Source organism: Trachinotus anak, unplaced genomic scaffold (assembly GCF_046630095.1).
Source record: "Trachinotus anak isolate AG129_WGS33_773 ecotype Australia unplaced genomic scaffold, CSIRO_AGI_Tana_v1 ptg000009l, whole genome shotgun sequence".
In the NCBI taxonomy this organism is placed as follows: Eukaryota; Metazoa; Chordata; class Actinopteri; order Carangiformes; family Carangidae; genus Trachinotus; species Trachinotus anak.
The window spans coordinates 5,350,632-5,368,970 of NW_027273860.1; the positions used below are offsets into that span (position 1 = coordinate 5,350,632).

At 39.8% G+C, this 18,339-nt stretch overlaps 1 protein-coding gene across 2 annotated transcripts in view; it reads left to right on the forward strand.

The window, feature by feature from the left end:
* The window catches only part of myo3a (myosin IIIA), a 52,985-nt gene that overhangs the window by 20,268 nt on the left and 14,378 nt on the right, over positions 1 to 18,339 (forward strand). Inside the window, exons 7-25 of one of the 2 annotated variants that reach the window (XM_071484713.1) lie at positions 2,252 to 2,397; positions 4,867 to 4,932; positions 5,072 to 5,227; positions 5,609 to 5,650; positions 6,633 to 6,729; positions 7,730 to 7,846; positions 8,348 to 8,452; positions 8,956 to 9,039; positions 9,432 to 9,634; positions 10,730 to 10,828; positions 10,945 to 11,059; positions 12,401 to 12,527; positions 13,061 to 13,271; positions 13,855 to 14,002; positions 16,171 to 16,324; positions 16,861 to 16,949; positions 17,066 to 17,195; positions 17,611 to 17,693; positions 17,913 to 17,954. In XM_071484713.1, the coding sequence (XP_071340814.1) occupies positions 2,252 to 2,397; positions 4,867 to 4,932; positions 5,072 to 5,227; positions 5,609 to 5,650; positions 6,633 to 6,729; positions 7,730 to 7,846; positions 8,348 to 8,452; positions 8,956 to 9,039; positions 9,432 to 9,634; positions 10,730 to 10,828; positions 10,945 to 11,059; positions 12,401 to 12,527; positions 13,061 to 13,271; positions 13,855 to 14,002; positions 16,171 to 16,324; positions 16,861 to 16,949; positions 17,066 to 17,195; positions 17,611 to 17,693; positions 17,913 to 17,954 (2,214 nt within the window). Of the gene's footprint in view, positions 1 to 2,251; positions 2,402 to 4,866; positions 4,933 to 5,071; positions 5,228 to 5,608; positions 5,651 to 6,632; positions 6,730 to 7,729; positions 7,847 to 8,347; positions 8,453 to 8,955; positions 9,040 to 9,431; positions 9,635 to 10,729; positions 10,829 to 10,944; positions 11,060 to 12,400; positions 12,528 to 13,060; positions 13,272 to 13,854; positions 14,003 to 16,170; positions 16,325 to 16,860; positions 16,950 to 17,065; positions 17,196 to 17,610; positions 17,694 to 17,912; positions 17,955 to 18,339 lie in introns of those variants that run through there. The other variant, XM_071484714.1, reaches the window with a different exon arrangement.

The following is an 18,339-nucleotide window of genomic DNA, read 5'->3' on the forward strand; positions in this document are numbered from 1 at the left end:
GTGATGTCTTTCACTTGTAAGTGACTTTGGATAAAAGCATTTGCAAAGTGAATGAATGTAAAATGTAAATGTCATATTAGTCATATTGTAAACGCATTTTTGTACTGAGTCCCATATTCAGTATTTGTTGGAATTACACAGCTCATCATGAAGCAGATTTACATCCAGTGCCCATGTTTATTTCCACTGCAAGAAGTTGTGTGCCCTTTGTATATCAAGTTAGAAAGTACAGTAAGGGTTTGGAGGTTGTGGGTAGGTAGGTGCGTAGTACAACTGGATTTTATGCCAGAGGCCTGATTTGCATCTCATCTCAGTCCAACAATTAAAGGGAAACTTCACCAATTTGCCACATCAAAGTCTGGTTGGAAGTCCTGGAGAGTACTTCTGCATGTGTGAAAAAATATATTTTGTGGCTCCAAAGTGAGCTGTGTAAAATCTAATAAATTGTCAGATAGGGCTGAAAACTACAAGTTTTAAAATGAAAAAGATAAAAATAAAAATCTGTGGTTGTAAAAGGTCTGGGGTTAGGAAGATCACCTACATTTTGTCACTATAGAGTGTTAGCATGCTACCTGGCCATCAGGTTAGTTGAACAAGATTTAATGATTTTGTGCACTTACAATGAATGAAAGAAGCCCACAAAACCTAAGATAAGTGCCTCACATCACAAAACATCTGTCAGTTTTTTAAAGTACTGCTAAAGACGTTAAGTTGATTGATTTAAAAAAATGGGACACACCCATAAATAAAATGCTGTAAGTGAAATGATTAAAGGTGAATAAGGTTCAACAATGTCTTCATCACATTTGGGTTATGAAGCAGACATAACCTCCACACTGATCAACAGTACATTAGATAGAGCACCAGCAGCCCCTGTAGAGATAACTGGTAACCTTATACTCTTCTACACAGCTGCACTTTGTAACCACTGCACCTACACTAGTTTTAATTGTACGAGCTTCCACAGTAAACGTCGCCTTCTGTAAAATAACCTTCACTCGTAAAATCAAAATGGGCCTTTTTACATGAGGTTTGCATTGTGTGCAAATCGTGCATTAGACTATACACAGCATGACGTGACCCAAGGACCTCGAGGATTTTAATGTCATTTGTGTAAGATGTTCATCATCAAAGAGTTGTCAGAGAGGATGAGGCTTGGGTGGACTCTAGACTATAAAGTCTTTGGTTGGGTGGCTTTTTGATGTCAGGAGTGAGATTCATAAACAATGATCTATGGTTTTGTTATTTCAAGAAAAAATTTTTTTGCTGACTTTTTTTTTTTTTTTTGAGAAATTTTTTGTGAACACGGAGACTTGGGACTGGATAATATACTGCACTGGATTAATACAGACAGTCTCAGCTTCTTTCTGAAGAGGATTTAGTTATGTAACTTTGAGTTGAGGGGTAAGTTGAGTCTTATAATATCACATTTTGGATCACCTATTTTTTTAGGTACATTCAATGGGAACACATTGGTTTCGCTGTGAAATTGTAAAGCATGTTTGTCTTGGTGGAACCATTTAAATGAAATTTAAATTTAGTTTTCTTTTTCCAAAATGGTCCTTATGAGGATTCTTTTCATATATACTTTGACCCAATAGTGGAGGACTTCTTGTTTTGTATTCTTGTGTGTGTACACTTGTGTGTTAGGATGTCGTATTTGTAATGTGGTAATGATTTCTCTGCTTGTCTCATCAGCGAACATAAGGACATACCTACTGAGAATTGGCAACACAAATTATATTGATTTCAGACATTTGACAGTAATGGTGAAAGTGTGTTTTTCTATGTGTGTGTGTTTGCGTGTGTGTGGTTAGGTGTGCGCCACCAACTCAGATGTTTAATGTTGTTGATTGGGTTCCATGTTGCCCTGAGGACACAGATGATAGTGTGTGTGTGTGTGTGTGTGTGTGTGTGTGTGTGTGTGTGTGTGTGTGTGTGTGTGTGTGTGTGTGTGTGTGTGTGTGTGTGTGTGTGTGTGTGTGTGTGTGTGTGTGTGTGTCTGACAAAATAACAAAAGCCAACAACAATACATGGATACTGACTCTCTCATGGGTTCTGATCTTCTGTTGGTTTAGGGATAAAGGACAGAGATTTTCTTAATACTGTGAGCTCCCAAACAAAGGTTTACCAATGTTTTGATCTGATGATTGGTGAAGCCAGTGAGGGCACACACAGACTCACAGAGATGTTGGTTGATGGCTAACTTTGGCTTTTATAAATTGTTTTTTGTTTGGACTATGTGTTCCAGGTCATAGCGTGTGAGCAGCAGCTGGACTCAACCTATGACGCTCGTTGTGATGTTTGGTCCCTGGGCATCACTGCCATAGAGCTTGGAGATGGAGACCCACCCCTCTCTGACCTCCACCCAATGAGAGCCCTTTTCAAAATACCCAGGTGAGCCACCGTCGCGCCTACACAACAACCCATCATCATCATCATGAGAGAGTTTGACCCCAGCACTGTTGGGGATCTTTAAGGCATTAAACCATAGAGTTGTGGAGTGGGTGCTAATCACCAGTTAGCCACTATGCTGCCCTCAATGCAAATGCAAGTCAGAAGTACATATATTGCTCATATTCTATTCATAAGTTATAGGAAATAAGTTTTTTACTTTGAGTTTACACATAAACTAAAAGTTGGAGTTGATTGCATGTTTTGGAAATAAGACCTTATAACTCATATTTGGATGCTTCATTGTGGCTAAAAGACCATTTTCCAACACAATAATTGAACATTTGAAGACCCCAACAGCCCTATTTTCATTTATTACGAACCAGATGTATTTCCTATCTTATTTTGACACAAATGATTAATGACGCTGAAGGAGGTGACTTCCTAATTACAGCTTATGAGCTGAAAAATCAAAGCCCTTTGAAAATGGCTGCGGTATATTATAGTGATCTAGCAGCAAACGGCCATAACAGACGTTACATGTCAGCATCTGACTGGAATTTATGCAGTTAGAGAAGAGCATTCGCTTCAACAAATAGATGACAGTGCTTTAAAGATACAACTTATACATCCCCTTTTCAGCAGCAGAGCTAAAATAAGATTGTATTCACTACACTGCAAACCATCAGACAGTGGTGGGTATGTTTTCATTACGTCCCTCTTCTACAGGCAGAGAGGAGAGTAAAGACAGGGTAATTCATAGTGCTTGTACTCCAATCCAGAAAAGCCATCTCCTGCTCCCCAGTGCAGTGATTTGCTTCTCTATACAGACTGTCACCAGACAAAGTACAGTCTTTTCATTTCAAATGGCTTTTTTTTTGCTGGCAGGGGCTTATCCATAAACCCCTCCCCTCCTGGCACTGATCCCATTCGTCCTGGGTTTGAGGGGGGGGGCGGGGTGTGAGTCTGTGCGTATTGTGGGCTGAAGGTGAAATGTAATTGTTTATCATCTCCTGATTCCAGTGTGAGAGCTGCATAAGCACTTACCACCACTGTCATCCTAACAGCACAGCACTTTGTCCATCACTGCACGGTGTGAGCGCCTTACACACCCACACCCACACACACACACAAAGACACACACAGACAGCTCCTGTGTCATAGCTGTCCTGTGTGTTTGCTCTTGGGGTCGTGCTCCACAGGAGCCATCACACAGCCTTCTCAGAATCTATGTGACTGCTGCAGCCAGAGCTTCAGGCTCTCTGTTCACACTCCTCGCTCCCCTCCTCTCTCTGCTCTGGGTTCATTCGTCAAGCAGTCTGAGAAAGAGACATGATGAAGGCATCGATTGAACCACACCTCGTCTTATTTAATTTAGGCTGGCCAAATAGAACAGTGAGACTGTTTTTACAATGCCCAAATACATTTGATTTCCCTCAGTGCTGTGTTGTTTACAGTTCGGATTTTACAGTGCAAGTCTCTGCCTTTGCCTTTTAGCCTGTATTTCAGTAAAATGACAGAGACAGAAAAGCAGGGGTGACAGTGTATGTAAAATCCCAGCTCAAAGCATCACACTGTAGAGCAGGTTAAAGATTAAAATTGCTCTCCTCATTATGCACAACGTGTAAAGTACTGAGCTCTTATCGTTCATTGTGTGCAACAGAGAAGATTTGCATTTGCCTTGCATACTGTAGAAAATACTCTTATGACAGGACAAAGTGGGCAAACGCAACATTTACTTGGATATCACAATTACAATATGTCTTCATATTTATACCCAGGGAATTAAGAACTAAATAGTTGTATAATTTAAGTAGCTCATGTCCCCACAAGCTCCTGTTTGTCTTCCGGATAAGAAACACACTTTAATTGTCACAGCAAATGTCTGGTGCATTTGCCGTCTATATTGGTTGTGTTGTGTGATAAAAAGGAGATGCATGGCCTCTCTTTAGACCAATTTATTGCTGTCAGAGCCAACATGAAAAAGGCCCTGGTGCATTAGCAGGCAGCACTGACTTTCCTAACACTTGCCAGGAACCCTCTTGTAAAAAGGTTACAGCAGAAGGAGGAATTATAGCAAATTAGCTCAGTTGTTCGCCAGCTGTGAGGTCTTGTTGCTGTTGACCTCTTAACACAGTGTGTGTCTCTGAGTTTGATTTTTACAGGAGAAGCCTCCAGCCTGTAAGATCAGGTTATATATTTGATATCCAGTGTTACTGACTATTGCTTTTCTGTCTTAAAATCAGCTGTATCGCCACCACCCAGCTGCACAGGTGGAAGGGACATCTGTCATTGCCTCATGCAGCTGCAGAAACATCTCTGGATGTGTTTCGATGACTAATAGCTTCAGTGTTAATATTTCACTCCATCGCTCCACTCTGCACCTCGGCCTATTGTTCTGTGGCCCCGGCTGCGTAAATCCCATCTCATCTTATCACTCCATTTATCTTTTCCATTCCTTCCTTTAAACAGAAACCCTCCGCCTACTCTCCACCAGCCGGAGCTGTGGTCAGACAACTTTAATGACTTCATCTGCAAGTGAGTGTGGAGGCGTGTGTGTCTGTTATGCCTCTGTGAATAATACATTTTCCACTGATCGTACATAACAAAGCGCTTTGAATATAAATCCCAGAAATGCATTGCTCTCCTCTACCTTTTTTCCTCCTCCTCCCCACAGATGTCTGATTAAGGACTTTGAGCTGAGACCGAATGTGCTAGACCTGCTCCAGCATGTGTTCATCAAACAGATTGTTGGCAGAGAGAAAATACTGCAGAAGCAATTGATTGAACTCATTGATCTCAACCAACAAATAGGAGTCATTGAGAAAACAAGGTAGCATGCAAGTTTCCTTTCCAGTATCGCACATTTCCACATATATTTGTGACATGGTCGAGGTTGTGCTATTTGTCGAGCAGCATAAGCAGACTACTAACTCACCATAAAGTGTTTGATAACAAAAAAAGAAAAAAAAAAAAAAAAAACCTTCCTCCCTGGGCTGCAGCTTAACTTTTGCAGGCAGTATAATCCAAATTACCCCCCTTCGCTGGATGTTTTACAAGCCCCGTCACCCTCACATAAACAACAGCTCAATCCTGCTCCGGCTTCACTTGACGTGCAGGCAGCACATGAGTCACATGAGTCCAAAGTGTTGGCCCAGAAAAGTGCTTCACCCCTACAGTCATGAAATGTTAATCCTATTTCTGTCATTTTAAGCCATCACGGAAAGACAGACAGAGGCACAGACAGTAATGACAGGTAACACATGCATATATATGACCTTTATGCCACAGTAGGAGTAGATGCTAACCGCCTTTTTTTTTTTTTTTTTTTTTTTTTTTTGTGTTGCCCTTGTTGTAGTTGTGATGGCACATGTACTTGAAGGCATTTACATGGGCTGGTTTTAGACTGTTTACATGCCGCCATTGTTGTCACTATTTCCTGTATTTTCTGTAATGTCGTATCACTGTGGGACCATGACCTGCACTGTAAACCAATGAGCTCTGAACCTCGTGATGTTCGTCATTAACTTTCAGATAAATTGAGCTTCAGCAGAGATTAATTGCAATTGCGATGGGGAAATTACCACCATCATCAACTAAATAATGATACATTTTTTTTTGGATGTGGCTGGTGATCAGATGTAATCACACATCCTGACACATAATGTGAGGAAACAATGAGTTATTCATACTGGTGCAGTAATTTTGAATGGCCCACTAAATCTGCTTCTTTTTTGGTGCATTTTGATAACTCCAGACTTCTTGTAGCTATTATTTAAAATGATTTATCACAGTAAAAATGTACAGATATCAGCGGTAAAATTCAGGAGTCATGTCTGCAGGAGTAAATATTTAAAATGACTGAGGTCTCCTGGTACAATGTCCCCTGTAATGTACAGTTTCATGCAAAAACAAACATCAATTTCAAGGTAGGGAGCATAGAGAGGATGGAGGGCTGAGTGAACTGCATACTGATGATCCTTTTTTATTCACTGTTTGTCTCACAGAGAATTATATTTACAGAAAGATGTTTATCTGGTTGAAGGTTTGATTATATTTACATTATTTAGGGTTTATTTAAAGTGAAGAGATGTACTTACTTGCCTTGGAAAAATCACATTGGCAGGACTACAGTCAAATGTGCTAATAATGTACTGAATTTGAATATAGATTACTGTTATGCACAGTACATACGTTGCTTTGGTAAGAGACTTGGTTGTGCGTCCTGTGACTTCCAGGCATGAACGCATCCACACTAAAAAAGGAAGCCACATGAAGTCACAGACTGACCCAGATGAGGTGGACGACCTCGCCACCCTTGAAGTGCTAGACGAGGTGAGAGAGTCCAAACTCAGCTTTGATCTGTCTGGGAATCAGGTGACGATTGACATAACTATACATCTCAATAACAAGAACTACAACAAAACGTGACTGGTCATGAGGAAGAAAACCATTGTCACTGTAGATACAGCACAGCGAAAATGTTGGAAACAGTACAATCAATTGTCAGATGAAACTCCAAACATATTTCATGACAAAGAACATGATATCTTTCTCTATTGTGGAAAAACATGACTGCACAATATATAATATATGGTAAAATGAGTTCTTATTTTGAGATTGGAAGTTTAGCTGTCACCGCAAGGTCCATCTGTTCCACTTCTGAAGCTTTCGATTACATGACATGATCTTCCTCAGCAGATGGCGTTTCAGAGCTGAGGTTCACAGTTTGTTCTTGACCCTGGAAACAGAATTAATTACATTTTACAGAGATATCATGTGATGTGTAGTCATATAATTTAATAATTATTATATATGTTGGGATTTGTTTTTCTCCTCCGCTAACAAGAACATTTAGTATCATTTTCCCGATCAGCCCTGTTGGTCTGCTGATTAGCCATATTGAGAAATGCACAATAGCATCTTTCACCCAAATAAAATTGAGAACAATTTATCAAATGTGAGAGCTGCATTGACGTATTGAACGATACAAACAGTCTCAGTTGCCAGTGGATATTTCCACCCATCCTTCAAGATGAGCAGCTCTGCTGGTACGAGGAAGGCAGTGCCGCCCCGCTGCTGTTGATGTACCTGTCCCCGGCAGCGTGAAGACAGGAGAATTAATCACCGTATGACATGAAGATAATACATTGACGTAGCAGGCATCCCAGGCCTTGACTTGAGGCAGGACATAAGCTAAAGGACTTGCCTGGTTGTAATAATGATTGTAATGCAGTTATCTCCTATAATGAGACATCCAGACAGTAACAAGTGCCTGGAAACATGACATAAAGTACCTGAAAACTGAATCAAGGTTGGTGTTTTTTTTCTTCAGAACACCGTCACAGAGCAGCTTCAGAGTCGCTATGGAAAAGACCAGATTTACACATATGTGGGAGACATCCTCATCGCAGTCAATCCTTTCCATAAGATGGAGATATACACTCCTGAGGTCTGTGGGTATAGGCTCGAGCTTTTAATGCATGTTTGTGTGTGTGTTTGTGTGTTTTTTGTTTTTTTGTTTGTTTCTTTTTTTTTTTTTTACTCAAATGTGCTTGTATACAATTGGTCAGTGATGCACTGAATGTAGCCCAGCGTATCTCATTAGTGCCTCTGCAGTTCCTCAGTCTGCTGCATCCCATTTAGCCTCACCTTCACACACACAGACACAGACACAGCCCCTGTTTCTCTGCCTCGTCCATACCTCACTGACTATATTTTCCTCTCAATCATCACATTTTTCTTTGCCTCAAGTTTGTTGCTATTTTTCATACCAAAATACATTGTATTGCAGGACAGTTTGTAGAGATGGAAAATTTCTGTTGGTGCTTTGTGCAAAGTAGTAAAGCCACTTCATGATAACATTCATTTTCTTTACGTGATGGCATCCTTTACATTAGTGTGCATGTTTTAAAGATGTTTTCTTTTATTGTCCCTTCTCCTCTCTTTATAGGAAACTAAGATGTACATAGGAGCTAAGCGCACAGCTAACCCTCCACACATCTTTGCTGTGGCAGATATCGCCTACCAGTCCATGGTGTCATACAACACAGACCAGGTAAATTTTGTGCTTATTACATTACACACAAGTATTATATTATCATTGTTAACAGTGTCCTGTTTTTTGTTGTTTTTTTTTTTTTGCCAGGATCATTTTTATTAGTTTTTTTTTTCCATCTGTATAAACACCCCTGAGAAGCAAGTGATGTTTTTTCTGGGAAGAAGAAGAAAAAAAACAAACCGAAACGCCCACCCTAAATATTATTTTTTTTTCACTTGTCTCTCAGGGGTGGTTTTCACAGATGGAAAACAAAAACTAAACAAGACAAAGAAAGAAAGAAAGAAAGAAAGAAAGAAAGAAAGAAAGAGCTTCCTTAGATCTGAGCACAGAAAGCAGCTTTTATCTTTACTTGTTTTGGTGCTGTTTGTTTAATGGAGATGCAGACAGAGTTAGATTACCAAGGTGTCTCCACTAATGCAGTCAAATGTTCTTTATTGTGATGTTTTGTCAGCATCATCATTACTAGTTTCATAGTAATCTCTGTGGCTTCCTGTGTGCAGTGTGTCGTGATCAGTGGAGAAAGTGGAGCTGGGAAAACAGAGAGCGCTCATCTGTTGGTGCAGCAGCTCACTGTTCTTGGGAAGGTGAGTTGTAATGGTCCATAAACACAATATCACATTAGCATGTTTTAAACTGTGCACCAGCTCTGTCTGATCTAGCAACCTTTGTTCCTCCAAATTCACTACCAAAGAATTTTAAACATCCTGTGCTCAAGTTTATTTTAAGGTCCAGCTGATGCCAGTCATGATTTGCAACTTGACTGACAGGAAACTTCTCATGAAAGTGACACTGCTATTTCTTATTTTACTATTCCACTTGAAATAGTAAAATAAGAAATAGCAGTGTCACTTTCATGAGAATAACATGAATAGGAAGGCACATGGCAGAAATTCATGCATCATTTCTTGACAAAAGAATGATCACTTCCACTATATTGATTTCCCTGTTTCTAAGCTGGTACGATGTTTTATTTCAGGCCAATAACCGCACGCTGCAGGAGAAGATCCTGCTGGTCAACAACCTGGTGGAGGCTTTTGGAAACGCCTGCACGGTCATCAATGACAACTCCAGCCGCTTTGGCAAGTACCTGGAGATGAAGTTCACCTGCGGGGGAACAGTGGTGGGAGCGCAGATATCTGAATATCTGCTGGAGAAATCCAGAGTCATCCACCAGGCTGTGTAAATATCACTTCCTTCTTTTTGTTTTTGTCTTTTTTTCAAATGTAAGAAACCTCATGACACTTATTACTGTCAGTGCCTTCATTTCACAATGACATTCATAGAAATGTAAATCACATCTCTTGTTCTCTGAAAGAACATTGCTTCTAAGGTTATTTTTCTGCTTGCTGGCCAGGGATCGGCGTGTAATGGACTCAGTCTTTCTTTCTTTCACCTCTCCTTCTCCATCTCAAACTGGTGGCATTTGCCTTGAACCTAGCACTTCATTCAATCCACCTTTTCTTCTTATCATGTGTCTGGGGAGCAGACCGGGTCAAGTGGAGGGGCTAGCTTATTTCCTGTTTGATCAAAGATTGTGGTCTTGCAAGTGTCCTTAGTGGAACTTCAAAGGCAGACTCAAGTATTTCATTAGAAAACAGACACACAGGTCAGACAGGGTTTGATTTGGCTGCAAACACTCTGTGTAGTTCCACGTTTCTTTAGCCTGTTGGATACTAATTGTCGAGGACAGCAAACAAGGTGGATCCATATTTATTCAACAATTATGCTTCAGGGATTCGTTCATAACTCGTAACCTCAGGGATGTTATGTTTTCAGATTTGTGAGGAGAATATAATATGCAAAATACTTTTAATTTTAATTGTTAATTTCTCATACTGACAAAAGAGCTACAGAAGACATTATAACTTATAACTGATTTTACTGGCTGAGCACTGCAGCAGCTAAAACCCCCCAAAAAAAGCCACTGCATGCAATATTAATCATCCATACACTCTACTGTTGTAGTTCCAGTGTATAAACTCTTAAAAGAATTTTTGCCACCATGCTAATGCTAATAATGTGAACATTTTTTATTGTATTTAGTTATTTTTGACTTGTGAGACTGTTTATTACATTAAGTCAGTCAAAATTCAATCAAATTAAGAGAATTATTCAGCCTTGTCAGACACTTGCACCTTGTTTTTTTTCTTCCTTATCTGTTGGTTTATATAAACAAAATTGGTGTCACCAAATGACATGCTAACTAAATCACACTATCAGTCTTGTGCTTTTAAGACCTGAATATTCGAGCTACGTCTTTGTGTGTTTCGACAGAGGGGAGAGGAACTTTCACATCTTCTACTACATTTATGCTGGCCTGGCTGACAGGAAGAAACTAGCCCACTACAAGCTCTCCGACAGCAAAACACCTAAGTAGGTTTGACATTTCTAAGCCCTCCTCTGAAACACTGTTATTGCCCACTTGCACTGCAAACTCCCTACTTCCCAACACACCCAATCCTGATCTTTGCTTTCTCTTTGTACTGCAGGTATCTGTGTAACGAGCACGTTAAATTAGGGCCTGACATAGTGAGCAACACCTTCTACAAGGAGCAGTTTGATGCAGTGGAGCAGTGTTTCAAAGTCATTGGATTCACCCTGGAGGTACAAACTGCTGCATGAATTACTGGGCAAAAAGCTGAAAGTGACTCGCCCACACAATAATAGCATAACCTTGATCCTAACATGATCTCACACTCCTGTATTATATCTATATGTATGAAAGTCTGTACAGCTAAAAAATATTAGTAATGAGTGCGCTCTAAAAAAATACACAAAATAAAATTTAAATCTAGTGTATAGGCAGTTGTTAAGGTGTACTGTATGGCTCATGATGGAGAATGGAGCTAAATCTAGTGTATAGGCACATGTAGGCAGTCAGCCGTTGGCATTGTGACGGCTAATGAGGCCCTAAGAACTGATTGCCTCTGGGATCTGCACGTCAATAGCACTTATCCTGTAATCGTCTGGCACTGCTGGAGGAACAGCCTCCTTTTCTATAGTATGTCCTGTCTTGCATGAAATCACAGAATGTTTATGAAGATCATCTTTGATGCACTTTCATCTTTTTCAACACAATTTCAAGGCACATAGTGCCACATTATAAGAGTTTTTTTTTTTTTTTTTTTTGCATGTTACGACTGTCAGACAAATTGAGCAAAAAGACATACTATTTCCAACAGGGGAATTAAAGCTTTATTTTTATTTGCTCTTTTTTTTTTATTATTATTTTTTAAATAAATCCTACTGCATTTTATTGACATCCTTGGTTCAAAAATCACATTGTAATGTTTTTAACCTCCATTTTTGTTAATGAAATTAAGACTTGTTAAATGGTGCTCTATTTTCTTTGTCTACTTAGTTGTAGAAGCTAACACTGTTCATGCTATTTCTCCTGTCTTGTGGTTGGTAACAAAACAAAACATCCTGTGCACAGAAAGGACATTAGATAGTCCAGTTCAAGTGTCATTTTACAAAATCAAAAATCCTCTCAACCATACATTTTCATAGCACTCCAAGAGAACACAAACTGCACAAAAGATAGTGATCTGAGATTGCAAATTAGTAATAATCATGAAAAACGGTGCCCCCAGTACCTGACCATTATTCCACTTAACTAGAGTGCATATTGTACCTTATACAGATGAACATGCGTGCCTCCTCTAAGGCCTTGCATGACTTGACACCTACAATACTTCATGAAAGTGGCAGGACTTTCATGAAGGAGCAGTTAGTACACAGAAATGCAGCATGGAGGTATTCAAGGACTTCTGTGTTACATAAGCTGATAATGATGATAAAAAAATAGAAAAACACAAAAAAAGACATTGCAAAAACTTTCAAATAACTATACAGATAAGCTCTACATAAGATTATAAGACATTATGAGCCTGATTTTACAGTAGTTAGTGTCAGTTTTCTGAAGCCTGTGTGTCGTTTCTGCAGGAGCTTGGCAGCGTTTACAGCACCCTGGCTGCAATCCTCAACTCTGGAGACATCGAGTTCTCTCCGGTTGCCTCGGAGCATCAAACAGACAAGAGCAACATCTCCAACATTTCTGTCCTAGAGAACGGTGAGAGGAGAGGAGGGAGGGAGAGCCGGGGGAGGGGGGGGGGGGTGTCATGGCTACACTTCAGTATGTGATGACGTAAAACCAAACATGACTCTGACTTTCCTCCTCTGCACCCCCACTTCTCTTCCTCCCTCTTCTGCTCCTTTCCATTAACTCTGCAGAGCTCCAGGTGAAGTGGAGCTAAATATAGGAAACTATTGTTCTGAAATAAATTATCCATCAGTACAGACAGGCTAGTGGCTAGTGCAGAATTACAGAGACATCATTACCAAACATACATTTGCAATGGGTAGATTTGATAGGATATGATTTTCCCCTGGCATTATATTTTCTAAATTTAAACATTCGTCCTGACTGGAAATTTACAAAGCTGTTGAGATGAGAAATTATTTTAATACATTTTAGTGAACTCAGAACATCAGCCTCATTTCTGGGGGCACTTGAAGTTTGCACACACTGCATGTATTACTTTCACTCACTTCTACTTTAGAAACATTAACTTTCATCCCATCCCTTATCTCATGTCTCCTCAGTGGCCTCACTGCTTTGCATCCGCTCAGACGAGCTCCAGGAAGCCCTGACCTCCCACTGTGTTGTGGCCCGGGGGGAGACAATCGTCAGGCCCAACACGGTGGAAAAGGCGGTGGTGGTGAGGGACGCCATGGGCAAGGCTCTCTACGGCCGCCTCTTCAGCTGGATCGTCAACCGCATCAACACACTGCTGCGGCCCGACAGCCACCTAGGGTGAGATTAGGAGCAGGAGGTGTGATGATGTGTGTTTATGTGCCATCATGAATGCAGAATGAGGCCATCTCACAAAGTTCCTACTTGTGTGTTGAAAGTATTAAAAAAGTTGTGGAATCTCTCTAAAGAAATCCAGGGAAGGATAGAAAACCATTATGTCATATATAGTGAAAAGTCACTGGTTCCCAATTTAGAAGTCGTGACCCCCGCCTCATGTTCGAGAGAAATCAGAGGGGTCACAAGATAATTAACAGGATGGGAAAGCAGATTTATAATTTAACCAGTAATTTTAGGTAAAAATGACCAAGAGTAACTCATCACAAATTGTAGACAAAAGGCCATAACAAGACCATTGCTTCATTTTCAGGGATCGGAAGGCACACAAGTGGGGATCATTGTGATGGAGGGAATCTGTTTTAGTACTGAAATATATATCTGAACTCTGTTGTTGTTGACAGTAATCAGCCGTACATTTGGAGTGTCTGGGATTTTGCAAAACTATAACTGACATTGTACAAATCCATGTCAAAGATGGATTTGGTAATGATCAATTTTCAAGCCCTTTCATTCTTCTCTCCTGCAGAGAGGATGACAAGGGCTTGAACATCGGCATCTTGGACATCTTCGGTTTCGAGAACTTCAAGAAGAACTCCTTCGAGCAGCTCTGCATCAACATCGCTAACGAGCAGATCCAGTTTTACTTCAACCAGCACATATTCGCCTGGGAACAGGTGAAGTCCACTGACTCCAATCACAGAGCAGTTTCCAAGTGCTTCAATCCCCCCTTTGTGCGCATTTTTCACCTTGGTACTACCTCATTTCCATCTAAATGGTGATAACATGTCATCATTTGTCACTCTGCGCTTTAAGAGAGATGGCCAGGGTAAAATACGGCACTGTCTTTATTTACGGGAGAATGAGGTTTGCGATTCTCCTTTTGTCTCTGGGGTGTGTGTCGCCTTGGGGGGGGGCAGAGAACGGTTTGCTAATGTTAAATGATTTGGTCTCACCCATGGAGAGGAGCTATAAATCATCCCAAATGAGGGTCAATTAGGAGTTGAAGACAGTTAGCGTTGGACTTAAACTCACTCTTGGGTATTGTTGGCTCCAGGCCCAGAAATACATTTGTCCTATACTGCCACCATATATATATATATATATATATATATATATATATATATATATATATACATACATATATATATATATATATATATATACATATACATATATACGTATATACATATATATATATATACATACATATATATATATATATACATATATATATATATACATACATATATACATATATATACATATATATATATATACATACATATATATATATATATACATATATATATATATACATATATATATATATACATATATATACATATACATACATATACATATATATATATATATATATATATATATATATATATATATATATATATATATATATATACATATATATATATATATATATATATATATATATATATATATATATATATATATATATATATATATATATACACACACACACACACACACACACACCCATAGCATAAGGGAAATGTACTGTGCTATGAGATTAATAAGCACAGCACCCTTGTCACATCTAGAGTAAAATAAATTAATGGTAGCATTACTGTATGTTAAAGATTTATCACTAATTCATATGGATTTACTCCCTCATCTGCAGTGGGGTCCAAAAGTCTGAGACCACTGTGTTTCCATCTCTGTTTACACATGTGGTTACATATTGTCCCAATCTATCTCCATTGCCACAGATTTCCTGATGTGCTTCGTTTACCTCACTGCGTGCAGTTCATGCTAGAATAACCACGTTGATTTGATGTTGTTTGTTCCCACTTTGTCCTTTTCTTCACGGAATAGAAATCGCCGGCAACGTTGCTGAGTCATACTAGCAGCCCCGGGAGTCAGTCAACCTGATGTGATCAGGTTAGCTCAATATAATGCGCGGGGCTAAGCTCACTTTGCCCCCTGGACCAGATTTATCCCAACAGGGAAAAGAGCAGTTTGTTACAAGAGTCAGCTGAAACACAGCAAGGCAACAAGTTCTGGATTTAACTCTGTCCTGTCATTGGAGGGCTGAGTTTATGTTGTCAGATGCCTCCAGTATGTAAATTCTTTGTCCTTTAGTCTCTGAACGCCTATCACCAAATGTGAGTAGATAAGAGCCTGCACGGAAAATGGATTTAAAGGTTTAACACTGATAGTGTTCCATTAGATACAGGACTAAGTCAAAACAAAACTAGAAAAATTCTCATTACATGTCGACATTAACAGTCTACGAAATGAAGCCACAGAACAAACACTCAGCTTCTGTTTCACAGCTGTGTCGCAGGAAACATTTCATCTGTGATATGATATATCCTACTTTAGGTTTCATTATTTTCCATGTGACAGTGATCTAGGAAACTAATGTTATGTTTCCACACAAAAAAAGTCAACTTGGCAACTTTCCCTGTATTAGGTTGTTTATTTCAAAGTAAATGTTCAGTCTTGTTCCCGATGTTGAAAATTGCTCTTTTTTGGCTGCTGTTCCTGCCCCATTTCCCAACACATTTCAGGCTGTGTTGGAGCTGGTTGAACCCAAGAGGACCATTTACTTCTCCCATGATAGGTGACAACAACAACAACAACAACAACAACAACAACAACAACAACAACAACAACAACCAGATGGGAATGCAGAAATTAGGAAATCATGTTTCCAAACTTTATACAGTATTCAGATCCACTGAGAACAATGCAGAACACAAACAGAAAATGTACATCCAGGATATCACTCTGGAAAAAAAAGGAAGGAATTCAACCATCTTAAAAAGCCATTATATTCAAGGTGTTTGCCTTTTCCGCACAGGATGAGTACCTGAATGAGGAGGTGGACGCTCGGATGATTGAGTACGAGGACAACCGGCCTCTGCTGGATCTCTTCCTACAGAAGCCCATGGGGATGCTCTCGCTGCTTGATGAAGAGAGTCGCTTCCCGCAGGCCACAGACCAGACCCTCGTAGGTCAGTCATTTCAGCCACAGCAGGACGAAATCAGCTTTCGACCAGATTTACTGTCTACAGCCTGTATTTGTATAGGAACTATTGACTAAGTATTCAAAGTCTTTCTCAATAACAACTGCAAACAAGTTTCTTGATCAAAAGTACCACAGTTTTGACGAATGGGGATAGTTTTTATTCACCGTCCTTAACCAAAATTTGTTGAGAAGGACGACTGAGGAGAAGCCAACCTTGTGGGTTATCTGAAATAAAAAAAAACAACAAAAAAACAGGTAACAATAGAAAGTGTTCCAACACCTGAAGGGACGAACCAAGTCTAATCCTTTCTTCTGGCAGTGACAGACAGACAGACAGTATTGTACATTTGCAGAAAATAAACTCTCAGAGAGTACAGCAAGTTTTAAAACCAGTATTCAGAATGATCCAGTTTTAGTTCTGGTAGTTTTCCCATGCATGGACAGTATAATGTCCGTAAGAGTTGTCCTCTCACTTAGTCTTTGGTGGTCGATAATTACCTGATGTACAATTTGGTATTATAGAGAAATTTGAAGATAATCTCAAGACCAAAAGCTTCTGGAGACCAAAGAGGGTCGACCTTGGCTTTGGGATTCACCACTATGCTGGAAAGGTAATTGACACTTGATATTAATGTGTTACACAGAGGTTTCAGTTTAAACTGAAGCCTGTTAACATGTGAAGGCTTCTCACATGAGTTTTTTTTTCCCTCTCCACCAAACTCTCAAGGTGATTTACAACGCTGCAGGCTTCTTGGCCAAGAACAGAGACACACTTCCGGCCGACATCGTCCTGCTGCTGAGGTCGTCAGAGAACGAACTTGTTCGGAAACTAGTCACCCACCCCCTCACCAAAACAGGTGAAGAAAGAAGCAAAAATTAAGTTTTACCTTTAAGACAGATGGAAGAGGAAAAAGGAGGAAGTTGTTTGTGACAACCTTTTGATTAAGCAGCACTAAAGACATACTTGAAGTGAAACAACAGGCCATTATTCCTCTTCTTAGCAGAGGCTTTAGTCTCTTTCCTGCTAGACATTTGTTGTAACAAGCCAGCCTTGGCATCCCTCCTTGGCAGAGCAGGCTCTGTCAAAATCGAATTGCAAAGCCAATAATCACATAATCACTCTTTTAAGTAGTGTTGTGCGTTTGTTGTCGCTGACCTAATAAACTGTAACTTACATAAAATAGGAACAGACGACTGAACTCCTCTAGTATCTGCTCCATTGAGTTCTCGGTTCGCTCACTGACCCTTATCCTTCCTTTGCTTCTTTCACAGGCAACCTTGCCCACACCAAGGGTAAAGGCATAAACACAATGCGCAGCCCGCGGACCCCGACACGCACCATCACCTTCGCCAAGGTACTTACAGCACTGTCTGCATTATCTCTGTAATATCTCCTCCATCAAGAACTTCCCTGAAAACTCGTTTGATTTAGGGGAACTGCTCTTGAATTACAATTCAGCCTCTGTTCCTACTTTTTTTAAAAACCCAACTAACTATAGCTTCTTATTTTCTCACCTTTTTGTCTCCTTTTGTCCTCATCGCTTCGCTCATTCTCTGCATTTCTGTCATAAAAGATGGGAGTGCTTACCTTATACAGTTCTTTTTCTTTCAGTGAGGTAATCAACATATTTCCATGTTGTCTGTGCTTTAGTGCATGTTTTATTTCACCAATACGGTAACACCCTTACTCACTTTAGATCTCTAGAATGTCATGGCCTGTGTTTCTATTAGAACCAGTTACAGCTAAGTGCTGTTATATCCCCCTTATGCATACAGTCCATGTGTACGTCAGTGAGCTCAAGCATGTTTGCAACCTTACTTTGTAAAATACTAAATGAATAAACAGCATAACCATTTTCAGTCTTCTGGACATAGCTCCTTATGCTGTGTTTATATTCATCACTGTGGTGAATTTGTCTGCTTGTAGCACCATGCCACATACTCAAACTCTACAGTTTTGCATTCAAAGCATTCACTAATCAGTGCGAGTCTCTTTCAGTT